This window comes from Fulmarus glacialis, unplaced genomic scaffold (assembly GCF_000690835.1).
Source record: "Fulmarus glacialis isolate BGI_N327 unplaced genomic scaffold, ASM69083v1 scaffold15153, whole genome shotgun sequence".
In the NCBI taxonomy this organism is placed as follows: domain Eukaryota; kingdom Metazoa; phylum Chordata; class Aves; order Procellariiformes; family Procellariidae; genus Fulmarus; species Fulmarus glacialis.
This window is the reverse complement of record NW_009203690.1, coordinates 113954-136594: the sequence shown is the minus strand read 5'-3', so window position 1 is coordinate 136594 and position 22641 is coordinate 113954. Positions and strand designations below refer to the sequence as shown.

General features: G+C 40.4%; 1 protein-coding gene across 1 annotated transcript in view; it reads right to left on the bottom strand.

Annotated features, from left to right (window-relative positions):
- LOC104074576 (NADPH oxidase 3-like) overlaps nucleotides 1-22641 on the bottom strand; it is a 39111-nt gene that overhangs the window by 2653 nt on the left and 13817 nt on the right. Inside the window, 7 exon segments of the mRNA XM_009574737.1 lie at nucleotides 2976-3122; nucleotides 10396-10471; nucleotides 10473-10550; nucleotides 14131-14384; nucleotides 15530-15622; nucleotides 18754-18883; nucleotides 21608-21789. Coding sequence (XP_009573032.1) covers nucleotides 2976-3122; nucleotides 10396-10471; nucleotides 10473-10550; nucleotides 14131-14384; nucleotides 15530-15622; nucleotides 18754-18883; nucleotides 21608-21789 — 960 coding nt within the window.

The following is a 22641-nucleotide window of genomic DNA, read 5'->3' as shown; positions in this document are numbered from 1 at the left end:
GAGGAGAGGAGAGGAGAGGAGAGGAGAGGAGAGGAGAGGAGTACTCGAGTTTACAAAATGACTAGAAGTGTAAAAAGCACTTCCAAAAGTGCCCGAGACCTCAAAGGAGTTCAGCTTCTTGAGATTCAATGTTTGAAATGAGTTGGGATTAAATACCTGTCTTTACTGGCCTGGGCCGAAGCGCTTCAGTCACTTTTACAGGCAGGTCTTAGATTCCTAAACCTCTTCTCAGCTTTTGAATATCTCACCCTACACTTCCTTCATTGCAGATCCTGAAGTGACAGTCACCGTCACCGTTTTAAAGGCCGAGTTGGAGTTTAGGAAAGGGAACAAAGTGCACTGTTACGGAGTCTGACAATAAATATTAGCAATTACATGCACCTTAAGTAAGTCCAGAGCATTCTGCTGCTGATGGAAAAGACAGCGGATGTACCGGCTCGGCAGGGGAAAAACCCTGAGTGGTTTGAGTCTTCTCCTCGGGTGGAGGCAGGTGCAGAAAGTGGATCAGCTCAGGTGAAGCACTGAACTAAGCGAGCTGCACAGCTCCCACTGCCAAGAAAACAAATCCTGATTTTCATGGGCATTTACTGTCTCTCAGCTCCTATGCTACACCCATTACCATGCTATCCGAGTACTTCCAAGGTGCATTTAAAAACAAAACCACTGTCTCTCCTAATTGTGCTGCTATTGTGTAGGAGTAATACGCTTGTTTTCACTACAGACTATCATCGTTACTATCACTGTCAAGAAATTACCAGAGGAAAGCTAAGTTAAAAAATGGGCTTTGCATTTAGTTCAGGCCCTAGCATGAACTAGGCGTCATTATCATCTCTTGCAGAAGTGGTTGCTGAAATTTAGATCCATTTCCTGGGAATATTGTATATTTCTCATGCTAATAAGTCTTCCATGGTGCTTAACAACTCAATTATTTCGGTCAAGCACAGTTGTCACAAGAGGTCATGTTTCTAAAAGGTTCTTGTTAGTTTGGGCCAATGTCATGGAGGATTTGGGATAGTCTGAGAAAGAACTTAAAGTGTTTGGTGGGAGTGGGAGGTGGGGAACTGCAGGATTTTTTAATTGTGTACAGCAAAATCGTGCCACTGAGCAGATGGGCTATTTCTGTTCACATTAAGTGGAACTTTTCCAGGATTTTTGGTGTTAGCCCTTGCTATAGCTCACAGCATTTAAGTTGCCTAGGAATCTCAGGGGCATTGCAAGGAGCAATAGGCTGAGACATGATTTCTTGTCTAAGCAGAGGCAGACATGTGCCGTATCTGTTTAACCATCTGATGCCAACATGGAATCTGCGAAGAGCTCGAAGCATTGAACAAACATTATGTCTGGGGAGTAATGCCAGTACTGGAGGGTGAACTAGCAGTTGTAAATCGCCCATCCTGCTTGGGTTCAGCTTCACCCGACTACTGGTCATCTATATGGTGAGACAGGGAGAGAATGGGGAGAATGTTGGGTTTGTTGTTTGCTAAGGGAGAAGTAAAGTAAAGCATCATCCAAATATTACTGGTGCTGAAGCTCAAATTTTGAGGAGTGATGAACTGGAATTTACTAAAGATAAGTAAGACCTGTAAGATGAGGGAGCTTTGTACATGTCTGAAGAAGGTGTTATCCAGCACAGTTCCCTGGGCTTGGTCAGAGTAGGAGAAGCAGCCACTGAAAAGCATTCCTCTTCCCCCCCAGCCCTTTAGAGGTGGGATGCTGGGGGGCTCCAGGAGCAAGACCAGTACCAGTGTAGGTGGGGAGGCAGCACAGCTTCAGGGACGCTCCTGTGTCACCTAACCGGCAGCACAGGATAACGAGTCAGTGCTGACAGGAGACTGGACGACGGGGTTTGAAGAGAAGGAGGCACTTCAGAAAAGTGCAGGGCACGCGGGTGGAAAAAGTCAGACATCCCAGCAAGAATAGTTGTCTCCCTGCCTGACTTCTGGCCTGATGTTTGCCCAAGAGGGAAGTGGGATGGTAACAGTTGAGAGATGAGGGCAACTTTGTGTTTTGTTAGGTTCCTCAATAGCTTCTTTCAAAACAGGTTTTAGGTAATACCCTGTGATATTGCTAACGCACAGTGGTGGTTTCTATGACTGCCATATACTTCACGGTAGGAGTAGATTTTTCTGAATACAGCTTTATGCACATACCTCATTACTTGACAGAAGCCCTAAGGAAAGCAGAAAGAAACAATGCCTTTTTGTGGGAGCAGAGGCAGGAAGGGAAAAGCTGTATGAAATCTATTTTTTTACTCTCCACTAGACAGTCCTTCATTCAACAGAGACAGCAGGAAATAAAACAGTAGAGCAAAGACTTTCCTGTGAGAGTTTTTCTGGCAGGTGCCTAACTGATCACAGTGTCATCTGAGTGATCCGTTAAAAATAAGAGGGAGAGAAAACCAACTCATCTGGGTCTAGGTAAAGACTAAAGAAGTTGAATAAAATTGACCCAGTCTAAGGATTAAGTGCCTTGAGTTGGGATGATCCAATGAAATTGTAAGACAGCAAATTTGAAGTCAACCAGAGAAAATATATTTTCAAACAACATGAATTAGTCCATAGAGTTTGTTGCACAGCAGGGTTCAAAAGTGTACTGGACATATATGTGAGCAACAAAAATTATACTAAATAGTAAGAGTAAACAAACTAAACACTTTTTATACAACCCTCCATTTCGAAGACGTGGACAAAATGTCCCTTCACAAGCTCCTGAAAGGCTCTCTGCACTTTTCTGCAAAACACCTGGTAATCAGTGCTGCCCAAGCCAAGATACAGGACTGGAAGGATCACTGGCTTGATTTCTCCATTCCTGTTTTCCTAAATGTGAGATAGGAACAGACAGCTTGGTGTCTTTATATTTACAGTTCTTTGTCTTTCTGCTTCATCCTTCATTTATTCAGCTGTTCCTGTTCCATATGTTACCATACTGGAAAAGCAAGGTACATTAACTCAGACTTGTAAGAATTTAATTATTACCTGACTTTCATCCCAGCCAGTAAGAAATATATGATAACTTAGAAAATCATTTTTCCCTTTTTCAGCCATTTTTGTTTCCAAATGGAACAGAAGATCAGCAAACCACTCAAATGCTGATGGGTCTCGACAAATCCAGTAAAAATAAACCTGTCAGATAAAAGTAAAGAGATTTAACAAGAAGCAAACTTTCAATAAAACTTCCTAGTGATTAGCTCAACTCATTAACCACATAGTGTGTGACTCTTCTCCACTGGAAATTTAAACATAATTACACATCATTTTGGTGATGTAGTTTCTATCTTTTAAAAATTTCATTTTCTTCTTAAACATTGAGTGAAAATATTAATGTGTGAGTGAAGATAAGCAATGTACAAGTTTCCCATCAGTTTTCCTGCCAGTGCGTATCAACTTTGACTCATAATACCTAACCCTGCATTTCTTGCAAATAACTTTATTATTCTTTGAAATTTTGGATTTATTATTAGTTATGTTTAAGATGGAATTTCAGTTTCATTCAGCACTGAAGCAAGGAATTCCTGTTTCTCAAAACCTTACGCTATAGGTTAACAGTTGATGTGGTCAAAAGACAGTTATGTTCTTCAAGTCAGACACCCTGTATAACACAGGTTACAGAATGCCCCTACTTCTTTTAAAATGTATTTCTTGTTTAAATTGGAGCATATAATTTCTAGAGAAACATGAGACTGTAATTTTAAAGTTGCCAAAGGGGTAAAATGAACCACTATCCCATGATTGGTTTTCTATTGGTTGAAAACCTCCTCTTTATGAAAAATTTACAGTTTTTCTCATCCAGATTTCTCTAGCTTCATCTTCCATATGCTGGATCTTGTTTTAGTTGTCTATTGGATTGGAGAGCCTGTTATTAAAGCTTTGTTCCCCAGGTAGAAATTAGAGGCTGGGATCAAGTCATCCTATAATCCTCTCTATGGTAAACCAAACATTCCTGGGATCTGTCACTGAAAGGCTAATTTTCCATCCTTTAATTATTCCTATGGCTTATTTCTGTCTGTTCCTCCTCTACTGCAGTCAGTCAGAAACAGAGCAGAGAATTTGTTTAAAAAAAAAAAAAAAGCTGATTTGTTAGGATCCTGGCATAGGGTAATGCTTGCATAGGGAATAAAATCTTTCAAACAAGATGGTTAGTCACTGTCTGTAAGATGATGAGAGTTTCTATTTCAAAAGTCCTTGCTGTGGCATCTTCAGCTGGATCAGGTGAGACTCCCCCAACCCCTTTTTCTGCTCAGTTCCTATATTCAGCTGGTCCAGGGACTGTTGTGACCATTCCAGCATGTGCATGATCTTTTGTGATCTATTGTGATCTGTTGTCTTAACTACATACAAAGCATCTTCTCACTAATTAACTATGTATAAAAGACTGTCCTGTGTGACCGCTTCTGCAGGAACAGTTTCTGCTGACCATTTGCTGACCCTGTGGAAGTTAATCAATTTTGCAGCAGGAACTGCCTGCGGAGTCTCAGGACTGGTAAGATTCCCCTCCCAGGATCTTAATCAACACACTGAGACATACAGTTGGCCCAGGCAGAGCAAGAGCTGCCGTAGGGAGTCTTCAGGACAGTTGGAAATTCCCACCTGGAAGCCTCCTCCACCAGTGCTGTGCTGCGCTGCCAAGGGGGTTTTCAGCTCAGTCCCTTCTCTCGAGCTGGTCCAGCTGTGTAGATGACTAGGCTGGGAGTTCCTGCACCACCCAGGGGATGAAGGTCTGAAGTTCCCTGGGTGTCTGCCCAGGCACCAGCCTGATGCCCGGCTGAACCACAATTATAAGACAAATCTGATTGCAATTCTTATAACTCGAGTTCTGTGGCTCTTGCCACACAATCCATCCTTGCTTTTGAACAGAGGGCACCAGACCTCAAATGGGCCTCTGTGGGCAATGTAATTTTGAGTGTAATTATTTTTATAGTGCCTCCAAAGAAATAATTCACAATCATGGAGGAAGCCTAAAAATACACAATTTCAGATGAAAAAGAAATGGCATGGAGGACAATGTGTAAGCTTATAACAAAGGAATGGTTGGAACTTGTTTTATTGTGACTGTGATTTTTATTTTGTTGCAAAATCCCTTAATTTCCTCCAACCCATCTTTTTGTGCTCACTATCCCCTCTGTCTTTTATTATACCTCAATATCAAAGGTAATGTGGAAGGTCTGTCCCCAAGGCAATCATTGTGGGAGCTCTGATGATTTGGAAATTGTAGCCCTTTTCCATAGGATCAATGAGATAAAGATGCACATTAGACACTTCTGAAGTGAAAAATCAGAGAAGAAACCAGAAAGCTATAAAGAGATTTCCTGAAGATTTAATATACTAGGTTGTCAGACTTCTGGTAAGGTGGTGGGAGAAAAATGTGGTAACACCATGCTTCACTGGAGATTTGGTGAAAGAGGCTAACAGTAATTGGAGATGTTTCCTAGATCTGAGTGTACTGTAAGGGACCATCTGTGGTTTCTGTAAGAAATATAAATTAAGTATGATCCCAGGAAACAGAGATAAAGCATTTAGGGTTAAGTAGGGTATTTTTACAGCCTAGGAATAGGACTGTCTGCAGAACTTTAGTACCAACCATCTTGGCTATTTACTTTTTCCCTTTCTGTTTCAGTGTTTTGCCTTAAATATAACCTCATTGCTTTACAGGGGGGTTGCTGCTGATTTACACTGGCATAGATTGTGAGGAAAAAGCAAGCCCTGACTTTATAGCATTTCATTTTTGTGACCAACAACAGCATTATTTTGTTACCGAAACTAGGTAGGATTTCTAGCCTTAACTTTTAGGTAGTTTTTTGTGTTTGAATCCTGAAGTCCCCGCTTGTCCCAAATCCTCAGCACCTTGAAAATCAGGCCACTGAGTGCTGTCAGTCTGTATCACACTGTGGCTGTTGATTTGTAGTGAAAAATTTCTTCTCCCAGCCTCTACTTGATTATTTTATTTCTCAAGTCTTTTCAGCCGTTCATTCTATGGAAATGTATATTTAGTACATGTGTGTGGAGAGGAGGCACATGCTTCTGAATGAAAAATGAATTGTGCATGGGGTAGCAACTGGGAGTGTGTGGGCAGGACTGGGAGCCAAGTGCATTCAGGGAAGGAGGAAGAAAAGCTAGCCGATGAGTTGAGACGATGTGGTCTTGGAAATGGGGGACTGGTTTCCAGAATATCTGGCTATGGAGCTTGAAGGAGTGCTTTTAGCTGGTTGCAGACCCAGCTGTCACGGTAACAGCCAGTCCAACAGAACTGAGTCAAGCCACCTCTGGCACAGTCCTCTCGAGAAAGGACGTAGCTTTCTGAAGCTGCAGAAATTCCTTAAACTCATCCCTGGTGCGGTTCTGCTGAAGCGGTACCCATTGCACTGCCTCTAATTTTCACAGGTTAGAGATGGAGAGCATTTGGTAATGAAGAAAGACTGTCATTATAAGAAGTATTTTTGGCCATAATTATAGTCTTAGAAAGAAAAGAGGTAGTGAAAAAAGATGGCCTATGGTTAAAAGGTCTCCTTTTCCCTTAGATCAAAGAGGACTTCTAGTATAATATGTTAAAATAAATGGTGTTTACAAAGAAGTCTTCCTTTCTTTACACCAACTGCCTGTAGCATAGCACAACATACTACATGTATAATTAAAATACAATAAATGCACAATAAAATTAATCCTTATTAAAACTGTAGAATAAAGCCAGCATCAGTGCGTTTCTATAATTAAGCAATTATTCTGAATCCTGTGTTTTTTTCACATAAGCCTCATACTATTAACTGACTGCAATTATTTAGGACCCTTAAAAATCTGTTCTAGATTATGTTTCATTAGTCTCCACCCACCCCGCCCCCATTGACTACATTCATCAGCTTGATGGCTTGCCCAAGTAAACTGTCTTAAATTTTCCAAGTGCTCTTTTCGCAAATTGAGTTAGATGCAGTATTGCTATTAATCAGATCTGTAATGCAGGGTTTTGAGTAGTCACTTATTCCTGTAATACTCTGCTCCTTTGCAACGCATGCAGATTTATCATTCAGTTTCCCACATCCTGAATTTTGTACAACAGACAAGAGCAAGAGCTCTGATACCTCTTTCTTGTTAGGTGAAAGAACATACTTTGTAAATCAGCTTCCATCATGTGGAAAGTCATTAGTAATTATCCATGGATGACCACCCGTCTGTTTCTCCCTGCTCCCTGAAGACAGAGGTGGAGCTGCAGTTCTGGGCAAAGCCAGCTTTTCAAAGGGCTGTAAAAGGTGATAAAGCAGGGATGCCCGGGGAGGCACCTTCACTCCTGACTCTTGCTGCTCCCTCTTAGACATGACGAGTCCCTGCAAAACCCTCTTACACCTGCAGCTGGGCACCTCCCTGCAAAACCCTAGTCCCTCCTGCTCCTGAGTATACCACACCACCCATGCATGGGCTGTAGCGTACCAAAAAAGACCGGAGATCTTCCTCAGCCTGACTAATTGATCCAGTGGGGCACTGCAGGTAGGGCGCAGCAGTGCCCGCAGCCCGGGGCGGGCGGGGGACTGGGGTTTGGCACTGACTTAGAGCTAGGGTGGCAGCAAGCAGCCTTTCGTATAAATGCAGGACAAGGCCCAAATTCATACCGCTAAATTTGAAGCAAGAGGCCTAAACTGTTCTCAAACGCAGCTTCAGAAACGTGGTCACGTTTGACAGCAAAAAGAGCCCAGGTTTTTAGGTCTTCAGGGGAAGACGTTTTGCGGAGAAGGGTGTGGGCTGGGGTAGAGCTCGAAGCAGAAGGTTACCTCAGGCAGGGACGGTCAGTCTCAAAGGAAATGGAAGAAGTGTTTTTGTTTTCCTCTCTGTATGTAGCTTATTGCCACAACTTGCTGTGGCTGTCAAAGGTCTACATGGGCTCAAAAAGCCATTAGACAAATTCATGGAAGAAAAATCTGCTAAGGGATATTAAACACAGAGATGCAGCTCTTGTATCAAGACGCTACTGAACTGCAAGTTGCTCAAAGGCAAGAAGGTGTCCACTAAAGACATATCGCCGTCTGATTTTCTGGTCTGTATACTTCTCCCTAGGCGTTCATGAACAGCCACTGCTGGAGACAGGATAGTGGGCTAGATGGATCTTTGGTGACACTCAGTAGGACCTTTCTCATGTCCTCATGTAGGGTAAAAGAGAAAGTGGATGTTTGCTAATATTATCATCTGATGGATCAGTACAATTTTATCAATTTCAGCAGCAATTGGTCTGAAAAATGAGACCACTAATGTGAAAAAAAGATCATTTTATGCATAACTAAAGCCAGTAGAAACTTTCCAGCCATGACTAGTAGTAGCACCCTTCCTCATCGCAAAAAATGATAGGGAAATGAAGGCTCTAAGGCTATTTAATTGTGAAGAATCAATTAGACAAATGTGTACTCCTTTTGATTTGCTGGGCTTTTTAAATTATACAGCTGCAGACATTATGGAAGCTATGAGTATTTATATCTCAACCGTATGTGGGCAACACTAAGAAATATTAGTTCAATAAGCGTAATGATAGCTGTACTCAAATCAAAACGAAGTTGTTAAAAAAAGAAAAACCTCTTATTTATTTCCTTAATAGACATTTCTATGGTACTCATCATGGCAGAAAGAGAGTGCTGAATACTTTGAGGAAGATTAAATTATTTGTAATTACACCACAAGTGGAAGCTTTTAACCAATGGAAAAAAATGTGGAGCTACCCTGAGATTAATCCTTCTCACTAAGATGACTGCTAAATTTTTTAAGTAATGCTGTGAACTTCCCCAGCACCTTTATCCAGGCTTTCAAAATATTTTACAAATACCGATGAAGTTTAGCCTCATAACACTTGTGAAAAATAAGCATCAGTATTCCCACTGCACCAGTAAGGAAGCCAAGATATAGAGAAAGGACATATAGAAATCATGGTACTTTTGTATTTCACAGAAATTCAGCAAAACTGAACTCTATAGCAGAAAACCATGGCAGAAGGCACCATGCACTTACCTTTGCCGGCACATTTACCCAAGATTCAACCTAAGCTATGGATGAACACCCTGAGGTATACTATACTCTCAATGCATAGTTAAATTCTGTTCTTTTTCCCTTAAGATAACAACAGCAATGACAATAATAACAATTTTACTTGTATAGATATAGAATATACATAGTATACATATATAACATGTATACATGTATATGTAGCTCTCCTTCCAGTGAAGACGATCATACTGGTACAAAGGTAGTGTTTGCAGATACACTTCTTTCCACATCTAGTACATATTTTCATTTTTATTTCCTTCCCTTCTCTGTGCTTTTTCTGCCTCAAAGATCCCTCCTGGCAATTTGAACCTGTCCTCAACTCCTCAGTTACTAAAATCCCAGATGCTTTTTCAGTGGCAGCTTGTCATTAAGATTCCCTCTTTCATTTAAAAAGATCAGCCCCTTGGTCCTGCAATCAGCTCCATATGTACTGACCCTCTCAGAGATCTGTCCACTCCAATGTAATTTCAACGTCTGTCCTTAAATGTGAAATGTTGAACAGTTCCTGATTCAGCTTTTACATTGGAAAATGAGCTAAAAGAAGCTGTAAGATCCACAAGCTACCACTTGCTGTGATGGATAGGGAAGAGAATGTTTAATGCTGATTTTTTTCTCTGTTACCTTCTTATCGCTTACCCTACTTTACCCATTATCTCTTCTTCACCTATCCTCCCCCCGTGCTGCCTCACATATGCTTAGCAGAAGATGTATAACAGGTTAGCAGATCAAGAGTATGTTAACTTAATTGGTGCCATCCATGCCTTACAGACCCCAATATATTTTTTCAACACAATAATTAAAGTGGTTTGAGGCAGTAATATGCATCTTGATATATGCATCTCATCCAGAGCTTAAATGCCTTTTTTTATTCCTTCTATGCTGGCTAATATCCTGATTTTGCAAGGTAAGAAAAGCAGCTAATGGTTCCTGAATGCAGCACTCCGGACCAGGATGCGCAGCCAAAGGACCCTCACGAAACCTGCAGCTGGACAAGGAGCAAGTGCTGCCCTTCACTTCTGCCTGAGACGACCTTGCAATATTTATTTTTTGTAGGAAAGAGGACAGATTTCTCCTCTAGCTCTCTAACTATCTGTCTAGCTACGAAAGACGTTCCGTGTTTATCTCCAGTTGCTATTGAAAACCTGATTCTTCAGCTTTTAGTAAAAACACTGCAGCTAGGGATACCTTCTTCCTCTGGAAATGGCAGTGAATTCAAGAGACTCTACCCCACAACAGCTCCTGAGGCAGCTGCAAAGCAAGTGACTGCTTCTGAAAGGGAGTTAAAGCACTCAAGTGAGTCTCTAGCTCTGAATTGTCTCTCTAACCTGGCAAAATAGGCTCATTTGTGGAACTTTTTGATGGAGCGATAAACTTTCCCACCTACCTTCTGCAGCGCCAGTACTGTGTTAGGGTTGCAGCATTTGTACCAAATGGATTTTAAAATAGAGGCAAACGGCGTGTCCTGCTGCAATGCACACACTCACTCGGTAGTGAAAGACATCTGTGGTTGCAGATCCGTATGGTCCATCCACGGCCACTCTACAGCAACAAGACATTTGGTCAAGGGTCAGCAACGTATAAAATGACAGAAAGGTTAAAATTTGTTGGGCTACGTATTTTCAAAACTGAACTTCTGTTAAAGTAAAAGAGAAAAGACATGTCTAAGCTGGCACACAAATTACCCGTACAAACCCGTACATTTAATTTTCAGTGGGTGCCATTTAATAGCAAAGCAACTGTTTTTTCTGAAATGAGAGAACAAGAGCACCCGTGTGGGTTTGGGGCCTGGCCATCTATTTAAGCATGCAATTGCAATTTTCTGGCTTTCTGAAATGTGATTAGTCATATAATTGCATGTCCAAATTTAGCTGTGGAATTTGCATATTTAATTATGAATTACTGAAAAGCATCCTGTTTTAGAGCTTTATTTTCTATATTGTATATATCAAAGTAAAGAGGAACAGATTATATTAATCATTTTGAAAAGTTCTCTATAAGTGTTAAAGTAATAAAAGAGAAAGCAAGAAAGAGGTCACCATATGCAAGGAAACTACTATTTTCTCAGCTCTTTCTGAAAAACCAGTATTTCAGAAATACATTTTTGGCAATAGTACTGTACTTAATATCTGACATAAAGGCAAAATATGTAAGGAGAAACACTTGTTTATGTTACTGCGTCCTATAATGAATGTTGCTGATGCCAAGGCATTCATTTTGGTCAAAATTAGAGACGAAGAAGATTATTAAATAATCAGATCCATTCCTCTAACAACATGGAATGTAAATACACACAGTACTTTGGAGAGCTCTGTCCAGTCTGTCTTTAAATAACATAAGTGCTCTGGAAGATGGTTTCGCTGTCTAACACCCGGTCCTTAGGAAAAATGAGGTTCTTCCTTCTTTCAGATTTTCTATTGTTTTTGCTCTTTATTCCATGAATCACCTTTAAAATTCAGCTTAAATACTACAACAAAGATGCAGGCATAGGAAGAATGAAATGTTTTAACAGGAAAAGAAAGGGGGATCACGAAGCAATGGTACACACAAATATAGGGACACAACGTATCTGAAACCCTGTTGTTGCTTTCTTGAAGTGTACCTGAAGTCCTAGCAAACATTTTCACTTTCATTCATACTTGTCACGTGGTTCATTTTTATTTCAATATTCCAAATGCTTTGCAAGTGCAAATGAAACAGCTACTCAGGGATAACTTTTGGAAATGTGGCCTTGGATATAAATAAAAACCCCTTTTTTTTAATAGGTATTGTTATTCAGCTTATTGCCCAACCCTGTACTTTTTGAGCACTCAAAACTCCCTGTAAAATATGGTTAATTTAGGGTATATATGTAAAGTGCCTAAGAACTGCTTTCAGGTAAACTTTCTATGTAGTTCAATGTGGGCTTGGGAGCAATTCTCATTATTGTTAATAGATTGAGGAAAAAAATTATCTGGAAGGAATTGCAAGAGATTCTTTAATTTATCTCTGTGCAACAAGACAAGATCAATTATTTCTGAATCATTCCTTACAGAGATTTGTCTTGTCAGTCTGCTCCTAAATCCTTAGAGATTTAGGAGACAGAGATCCCATCATTGGTTTGAATGCCTTGCTCAGCCGTAGCTAGAAAGCTTAGCCAAATACAAAGACTCAGAGAAGCAGGGAGGAGAAAGCAGAGAAAGAGAAACTGAGGAAGGTAGGAAGATAGTAAACAAAGTGAGAAAAAATACTACATTTGCATTTGCCAAGGGAGGAGTAGAAAATAGGGCTATAGACTGTTTCCAGCTATGGCTTGGATTGTCCATATTCTTTGTGTCCATCTACACAATTTCGTTAGAAAGAAGTATTATACTTTTGGGGAAGGCGGGGAAAGTATTTAATTTTGGAAAAATAACATTAGCAGATTCTTGTATTATTTTTAGAATTTAAACATTTGCTGATCAGCATGATTATGTAGTACTTCTGATTGTAAGAGAAGTTAGATTTTGGGACAACGTGCTAAAACAGCAATTAAGTGAGCCAAATCCCAAAGAGGCATAATATGGAACTTGATTATTTTCACAGGAATAGTCTATTCTATGGTCTTTTCTCTCAAATTGTCCAGAAAACGCAACTAACTGTCTTTGCTACCTGTATAAATGCATGTACATTTTATTTTAGTCTTCCTTTATTAATTACAATATACATATTTTATTTCTAGAACGTTACCTTATCATTCAGTTGCTACATGGCTTCTGTCTTCTGCTTAGTTTCTGCTATATGTTATTTTTTAATATAGCCACCAATTCGGTGTTTATCTTTAGATATTGAAACCTGTGAAAAAGACTTGGTTTTTGCTTTATTGCTAGCTTAACTATTGAAATATTCTTTTTAATATATTGCAAGAAAGCAATTGAATGATGGCATTAGGCACCCTAACAAGATTAAAAAGAAGAGTCTTTATATATGACAGCACTGTTAATTTCAACCCTGCATTGTGGCCAGCAACATTTGATAACATTTTTCTCTTTCTCATTCTTTACACTGGCTGTCAATCACTTCGGACCATTTTTGCTCCAGTTCTGCTGAAATGGCATACTTCTCCTTCCAGTTGCCTCTAACAAAGGCACGGCTTTCATTTCTAATACAATGCAAAGACTGGACCAGACTTTCTTCTCTGCCTGTCCCCCCCCCGCTCCCCCTTCTAGTGTGCCTCTGTACTCAATGGTGTTTATAAGCTTTTTAGGAGAATGTTCTTTAGCATCCAAGTCCCATTAAATTATATAAATGTAGTTAAACAAGTGCCTTTTGCTGTTCAGTTTTACTAGAACTCCCTCATCAAAAGCAGTTTTCCAGGGGGAAAACTGTCCCTTCAGTCCCAGGCCCTTCACACTCCACTGGAATTGAAATGATCCTATGCCGGGCTCTTCTTTGCTGAAAATCTCCACTACTCCTGCAAGGAGCTACATGGTTTGAATCCATTACATATAGAGCCAGATGCTTAGCTGGTGTAAGTCGGGATGGACCCATTAATTTCAGCGGAACCCTGCTGACTTGCAACAACGAAGCATCAATCTTTTCCTTGGATTAAGATGCCACAGATGCATGATTTGAATGCCAATATCTTTATAAAGTGGACACCAGAGACAGAGTTGAGGGAGACTGCTGGAATGAAGTGAGGTTCAGGCAGAAGTTTCTGGGGCCACAAAATATCTGAGTAACTGAAAGGGAAAAGCTGGAAGTTTGGATGGCATGTGATGGGTGCCATCAGAGCATAAGCATACAGGCACAAAGCTAGCAGATACCTTCCAGTGTCATTTTAATTCAGTTCTTAAGCACCTGCCTGTCGAAGTGGTGTAGATATAGGTGTTAGAGATTCCGGTGATAGCGACAGAGATATAGATATTGATATGGACTTTAAATCTTGGATTAGTCATCACATCTTCTTGGTAGCTGTTGGCCTAAGTTCATGACTGTGTTTATTTGTGGGTTTTTTTAGCATAATGGCATATTTACAGATCCAGAACTACAATCAAATACTGTATCATAAAGAACACACACAAAATTAATTAAAGTTAAAATGTTAACGTTTATTTTAAAATGTAGAATTAACATTTTTAAATGTATCGTTTGTTATTCAAACCTCGGTAACATCCACGATTCCTTGAAAGCTTTTTCCTCAGCTCCGAAGGCCTTGAAGAGGGCTGCAGTCCAATCCCCGACGACCCGTATGTGAACGCTGAAGAAGTCCTCCTCGGGAGCTGAGGTGAGGGTGAAAGGGTGCCACTCCAGCTGTGAGACAGATGGGCACTGTAGAAAGATATATTGACCGGGTCCCATTTTAAAGCCACGTTTCTTCATGTGAAGCTCAAGGGCTCCAGAGGAATGGGTCACCACCTAAACGATAATAAAAGGACCTCTTTTATTTTCCTTCAGAAGAGTAACTGTTCGTTCCCATTAGGTTGCAGGTGACTTTGCAATCATTTCTACCTGAGTTCAACCACAAGTTAATGCAAACTGGGATGCACAGTAATTTTTAACTGTCTTGTAGATTATGGCCTAAACTGCATGTTGCAGTGCTGTTGCTGCCCAACAGCTTGAGAGCGAGTACCGTGTGTATCGTGGAGCAGCTTTCTTTGTGAGCGTAAGAGGCAGAGGAAAGGCTGTAACAATTCCACAGTTTGTCAACTTTCTATCTTAGCAGAGCCGATGCAAAAGTAATCCTTAACAGAGTAGAATAATGTCCCAGTTTTACTCTCATGTAACACAATTAACATGTATGGGATTATTGTTGGTTTGGCAAGAAGAAAAAAGCCCAGTGAGCTCAATTCTAATATACTTTTATTAAGAGGTAATCTCAGTTAAGCAGCCAGTTTTATATGTCACACATAGTATAGTGAGATTCTCAGATCACAGCCACTCTGTGAAATCAGCAGCAAGACTTATCCGACATGCTTTTCCCCTCATGCAAGATAAGCCTGTTTCTGATCACCAGCTTGATACGTGTGGACTTGGCTGCTTCAGTAGCGGCATTCCCCATCCATTCTGCTGTGACTTAAATAGGCCCTTAGTACACAGAGATATTTACAACTGGGATAAATTGTTACAGTGGTATTAATGAAGCTTCGACTATTTGTGCTAACTGATAATATAACCCTTAATCTCCTTGGAAGCCTCCAGATTTGAAAGTAAAAACCGTGTCCTAGGTCAAGGGCGCCTCTGGCATTTACTGCAGTGGAACATGGTTTCAGTTCATTAAAAAGACAGACCCTCTGTGCAGATGTTTATGTTATGGTGGTGTGGAGTCTGGTACTTCATTAATCAAGTTTGGTCCCGTATGGAATATTCTTATGGACATGCTATTGGAATAAATGCAAACCCTAAAATCAATACTTGGCTGAAACCATGGTAATGATGGAAAAGCTGCTGAAGTTAGGAGTGAAAAATGAGGTCAAAATATGGAGAAGTTATCTATAAAGGATAAAAAAAGTCATTGACATAATGGGTTTTTTTTACGCAGACATGCAAGCTATGTTACATACCTTAGTAATGACCACCTCCTGTCGAAATCTCCAAAATCTAACAATTCTTTCACAGATGTACAAGACCATAGGACTTAAAACCCACTTCCAAGCCTGTAGAAAGTTGCATATTAAAAAACAACATTTATTTTAATATCTACAAAAATATTTTGCTTTTCTGGTTTAAATCAACAGATAGCCTAAAATGGAATTATTTGATTTCTCTGATTTTTGGTTCGTCTTATTCAAGAGAGTGTTTTTGTTGCTACTGTAGCAGTTCTGGCTTTCTGGTGGAACAGACATATGGGACTCCTTCACAGACGCACTCCAAAAACGGTGCTAATATCTATCTGTATTCTGGCCAAGAAGAGTCCTTTAAAATCTTTTCCTACTAAAAGGCAAAAGGATTAATCTATTTAGGCGTTACATATAGATGTCATTGGGCCTGAAGACATATAGATGCATGCATTTATACAATATTACCCATAGCCTTACTATTTTTTGCTCTTCAAAGTCTAAAATATTTCAGAAGGGTCAGATAGGAGTAGCTCTTATTGTCAGCTGTGAGTTTTCTGATGCTGCATGAGAAAACATTAAGTCCCAAATATTCAATTAGAGGAATGGGATATATTTCCATTTAATCCATTAGTCAGCTCCGTATCAATAAATGTGTTTCTTTGATTTAGGATACTAAGGTGGTCATACTTTAAGTATTGCAGATGATTGCTGTGCTTGTAGTTGCTAATCGTATGTACTGATCACTATAACAAAGATACTTCGCTATTCAAGTATACTAGCTGATGATTTCACTGCGTTGCACTGATAGCTGAGATAATTAGATGCAATTGAATCCTCATGATTAAAAAAAAAATCTTTTTTTTTTTCTATAGGAGATACTGTTTTATTTCCAGTTTTGTTAATTACACAGCTCATTCTAGCAAACTGAAGACTCCACAATCATGTGGCTTTTCAAATCTCCAAAGAGTAACTTTACTTGCTGAAACATTGACTTTGCTCCACAAGCTGGGTAACAGGGGTTATAAAGTATCTTTTATGAGAAGCAAGCCATAAAATTATGTGGCTTCCTTAGAAAGTGCTAAGAGGATGGAGTGGCAATTTCCCAAGGTTAAGTCTTGAAAATTAAATTAAAAAAATGCATGATTTAATAATGGGAAGAAACCAGCATAAGCCAGAAGATTTTCAGTTAAAGCAGAAACTCAACACATCCGTTGTCCCTAAATACTACAGGTGTCTCTGCACAGTGGGTGATCTCACATGTCTTGAATATATTTGCATATATCAAGCTACAATAATGATGAGACCTGTTTTTCCTCCCTTCCATTTGTGCTACCTGTAAATAAAGGCACGTGACAGGAATGTTAAGGCTGCAGGCTACCCTGTGTGAGAGCTCAGCTGAGATCTCAAGTGTGCCATCGCTCCAGTGCAATGGAGCATTCTATCCAAAATATCTTTTGGCTGGGTTGGGACAACAGGACATCCACCAGGAGGGATGGGCTGCCAGGCAACACGGCTCCTGCCGGCTAATCAGGGCATTGGTATTCTTGCCCACGTGGTGTTTCCTCCTGTAATGAGAATGAACTGAGATGGGGCAGTGATGGCTCAGGAGAGACCGTGAGGATAAAAGTCTGGACACCCCGGGTGCAACAGAAGTGCTTCATCGTCCCCAGCGGGAGCCAGATCGGACTCCTACCAGCTGAAATATGGAGCCGGGGAGTAGATGTGGCAAGACTTAGAGAGGGGCTCCGCCATGGTAGCCTCCCCCCGGGAGCCGTGACCAACGGGGTGTGCGCTCCAGTGTCACTTCGTGCAATCCCAGCTGTGCACGAGGCTGTCCCCTCCCTGCTCAGTCACATCTGCATCTGCCCCTGCCAGTGCTGTGCAAGCCTCACCATGGCTTTTTACCCTCCGAATGAATTTGCAGTGTCTAGCAGGTATCACACCATAGCACATTACCCATCCAGCAAAGCACTGTTCTTGTAGATGATCTATATGCCATATGGTATTATCACAATTCATTTAAAGTAATGCAACTTCGCAAGTATGGCCTTGGGTATGCAGGAAAGTGTGGCAAAACAGGTTTAACACGGAGAAGTGGAAGTTCTCTCCAGTTAGCTTTATGATAATGAATGTGAAGACATGCTGTTGGAAGCAAGCTTGTGTCTGTATTCATGGTGCGTAGCCATGTATTGATTTTTATGGCGACATTGTAGCTGAAATTTTTAGAGAGGCATTCATTTTCTCATTAATATGCGGGTTGGATAGTGGCTAACAATAGTATAGTTTAAGAAAAATCTATGTCAGCCATTAAAAGAGCTACAAGACACTGAATGCTAATTTTTCTCCTTTACTGTAAGATTTCCTTTGGTATGTTTTCTGTTTTTGGAAGAAACAACAAAAACTTGCATATGAGCAAGCTAAATCTTGAGCTGTAAATGTTAAATGATTTTGTTTGGATGCTAGACATCTGACATACTGTACAAGTCTGCTACTTAATTACCCCCTGTGGATTTGCAATCTTGTTGCAGCAAAACCACCCTTCCGTGGGACATTTTTCCTGCCTTTCGCCTTTCCCTTTCATAATTCATTGTTTCAAATTCTCTCCTTTTTACCTAACTTAAGGCATCAAGGCTGGACAATGTGAAGCATGTGCCCCAAAGCAAGGACATAATTTCATCTCCAACTTACTCTTCCTTGGTATTTAGACTATCCATATTAAAGTACTATTAGTTAAAATAACAATACTAATTTGCATCCCTAGCTTTACTGTTCCATTGTATTTTCTGTATCTCTATCCTCATAAGGGTTTTACTTGAAGACTCTGTTTGTGCGATGAACACATCAAGGATATTGGTGATACTGAATACTGAATAATTAAAAGTAAGTGTACACAACAGGTTTAAATAGAGTACAATTCTGAAACCCCTACCCTTCAAAGGGAGGGTTGCCTAACTAAAGGATCTTCCAGAAGTAAAAATTTTTATTAATAACACCAAAATTTTACACATCACTCTTCATCTGTACCTGTCTATATTGTTTATGTAGGAGGTCAGGATCAATATCTTAATGCACAGGGAGAGGTCGTGGAACAGAAATGTGAAACTAGTCTCTAAACATGACACTAAGTGCCAGTCACTAGCATACATTCCAGCCCCCTACTACCTAAGACATTTGGCCTCCCAAGGAAGGACATTAAGTTAAAAACAGAAGACAAACATCACTCTTACCACAGGTTTGTTGCCAGAAAACTGCGGCAAAGGGCACTGAGGGGCGTTCTCCCATTCCAAGTAGCGATCCTTACAGTAAGTGACATTGTGAAGCAGCAGACTCTGAGGTGTCTGACCTCGGACAAGCTGACTTAAAACAAAAATGTTCATCAGTGACAAGCTTCTTTGCAAGGTTTCTATGCATCTGTAGGTTTTGCACTAGTAGTCGAATGCAGATTTGGAGATAACTGAAAGTTCAAGAACTGGCCATTTCAACCCTATTCTGCTCTCTTGTTCAAATTACCTTTCCTTTAGCTTTGCCAATGACTTTTTGACCAAATGCAAGAAGTGTGTTATAGTATTGGTATACATCAATGCAGCTGAAGTGTGGAGAGTCCTTGTGTACAAAATGTACATTTTGCTGTTTGTAGCAAAATTAGAATGATTTCCAAGTTCTTTGGAGCAGACACTTTGACCTCCTCTGTATATGAGCATCTGGTATTGTTTAGAAAAATAATAAAATTTAATAGTGACAGACCTTCTCTTTCCTTTGCTGCTTTCTAAACGCATTTTTAAAAGCTGCAAATGAAGTTGGAGGACCGTAATTAGATGTGTACTCTCTAAACATATTAAATTCTAGCTTCTTTACTTCAGAGAATCTTAATGATGTGAATTTTCCCAAACATATCAATCCTGACTGTTCAGTTTAAATGGGTTTCAGCTGGTGTTGATTATGGGTAGAGAAGGAAGATTTTTATCGGGAAACCCTGTTTTTTTCATATTGTTTCTCTGAATTTTCCCTTCCATGCTTACTTTGGCTCTACAAAGTTAGCCTGTCCTGCCCACTGGTCTAACAAGAGACAAGGAGATAAGAAGTGCTGCCGCCTTCTACATGGCAGCGTCATCGGCTGCCACCAGTTCAGACAGAAAGACAGAAAAAGAGGTAGGCTCGAGTGAGTTTTGTTCAGTCACCTGGGAAGGAGAAAGAGGTGGGAAGTGAACAAAACCTTGGGTTTTGACTCCTTTTCGTAAGTGGGGTAGTGGTAGGGACGCGCTGGGGCAGCAGGGAGCTGCTCTGTTCCACCGCACGCCCAGCCTGGGGCAAGCAACGTGCCCATTGAATGCTATCGATAGGGCTGTTAAATAAGTGTCCCCTTTTCGGGGAAGTCTCTTGCTGAGGAGTGTCAATCAGCTGGCTAGGTAGAGGGAGCTTACAAAGCTGAAGGTTTAAAGGCGTCATTATAGTTGTTTGAAATTGGATTCTAAAAGATTTGCCAGCGAGAGAGGGGAAGGGGGCCATTTTAATCAGGCCAGGATATAGTTTACAGCATTTGTTTGCAGCTGTGCCTCTGAAACTTGGGACTAATTAATTGGGCCAATTTCAGGAACACTCAAAGGAATGTGACAGCTCTCAAATCGCGAGGAAAGAGGTGAGAAAAGTAACACACCACAGAACATTGTACCGGCCTGCTCCCTGCCCCGTGGTGATGCCATGTACCTCCAGGGAACAGGCAGACGCTCACGCTGCTACGGGCTGGGCAGTTCCTCTGTATCAAAGAGTAGAGGTCTGTACATACTTTAGTGGTTGGCAATACCATCTGAATGTTTTATGAAACAGACATAAAAAGTGTATTATGATAACACCAAGTGACTCTATCCTTAGATCTGAAAACCTTTACAACAGCTCGAGGCCATGTGTACACTAGAAAGTTGGTAGCAAAAGATATATGGAGCAAAGCAGTCTTTGTTGAGGGCCTTGCACTGTGTATGTTTGAGGGTTACCTAGGGCTTAGGACTAGGTCTGATTTGATTCTGTAGACAGATCACTTGTCAGTGCTTGGCACAGAGAGATGCATTCCTGTCAGTGTAGTTTCATACCAAAACACTTTGTTATGCAGCCCGAGGTTGCGCCATAGTATGAACCAAAACATAGGAGGAGAGGAGGACCACAAGATTTGCATCAAAACCGCACTCCCTGTCTGAATTAAAATGTGAATGCAGATGCACTGCTGTAGATTCACATTAACGTTATTGCAAAGAAATGAGAAAAGGAAATGGGGGAAAGCACACAAGGGAGAAGAAGCAGAAGATGTCAGTGGAGCTGGAAACAGAAGATGGAAATGTTTTCAGCAGTAGGCACCTTTTTGCTCTCGCTCTGCATCAACAGGGGATTTATCAGCCCCTGAACTTCTCAGGAGGGCTCCCCTGACTCTGGTGTCCCTCCGTGTGAGAACCAGAGCCCTGTACCAGCAGGAAGGACCTTCCTCTTGTACTGAGGAAAAGGGAGACAATCAGTAACCTGGCAGTCATCCCCCTCCATAAATGCCACCTGACTGGGCTAGCCATAAACTTGAGTTGTTTGTTACTGTAGTCATTTAAACCTGGTTCATAGTATAGTGCCTATTTCTCTATGGTGAGGAAATTTGGGGTCCTTTTCCTCACAGAGAAAGAAGGACAAAACCACTTTATATTTATGGATGTAGAGGAGAATGGGCACAGGGACATTCACCACTGCGTAGCTGACATGCTCTCTCACAAAATGACTTACAAGAGCTATGTGCATAAGGTCTATCCCTTATTAATTTGAATCCACAAAGGTCTGATTCCTAATCTGCAATGTCCCCAGTTCTCAGGGATGACAGTTCATTTGGACTGATGCATTGATAAGATGCAGGTTGTAAGAGGGGTTGAAAAAAGTAAACCACACTTTTAGTCCTCAGAAAAGTGGTGTGTTTTAATTTCAAAGTGCTTTCATTTTGCAATCTGTCTCCAAGCAAAGATCCCAGCAGTTTGTTAATAGAAAAGCACAGGATTTGAATCGTGTTTCATCTCAAACTGTGTACATATACCCCATGTAGTTTATGCAGACACTTACCCCATACCATGGATTATTAAACCAATAAAGAAAACCACAAAGAGGTGATGGGTATACCAGAACACCTCATAGCATGACCTTCTGATGAGCTCAGTGGATGAAGTCATGATCAGAATTAAAGCCACAGTTATCACAACTCCAGTTACTCCAGCTATGGTGTTTAGTACCTCTCCTGTTGTGTTCTAGAATAAGAATACATTATTAGTATTAGTATTTGCATTAGTATTAGTAGTAGTAGTGGTTGTTGTTGTTATAATTGTTATTTTTATGACTACTTCTTTACTGTTACTATTGTTACTGTTGCTGCTATTACGTATGAAGCCAAAATCTAAGATATATTTTCAGCATAGGAACAAAATCAGAACAAGACATGGAGGCAAGGCAAACCTCCATTTTACCACAGAAGAGCATGGAAAAACATCCCTCTGTTCTATTTCCACTCAGGCTTATCCCAGACAGATGTGTAAATGTTTGCTGCCACTTATTTGTTTCAGGAATTGAAAGGAGGAAATTAGACAGTCTCATTAGTACTTTTATCTATTTTGCTTCTGTGAAAGTGTCTCAGGAAAAAAGGATTAGAGAAATGAGAAGATTAAACCTAGAGATGTAATAAGCAAAACAGCACTGGAAAACAGCTTATTCATATGAGGGTGATAAAGTGAGGTGCTAAGACACCTGCAACCATAAAGGTGTGTGGCTGTTTTGTGCTTATTTTACTTCAGTTTGCGGGTTTTTAGCAACCCTGAAATGGTGTATAAAAATGGCATGCTCTCATTTACCTAAACAGCATATCTCATTTACCTGTTCCTTACATGTACCTGGAGATATATTGGATAATACTTGGGTTTATTTTTTAAAAGACATATTTATATTTACATATATTTATGCTTGTCAGTGATGAAACATTAATAGGTTGGGCTTGAACATGTTCCTTCTTGCTCATGACTCACAGACATCAGCACAGGTCTGTTACATCTGTCTAAACTCACCAAAATAAACTGAAGTGAGAACGAAGATGTATTTTGAACACAGCA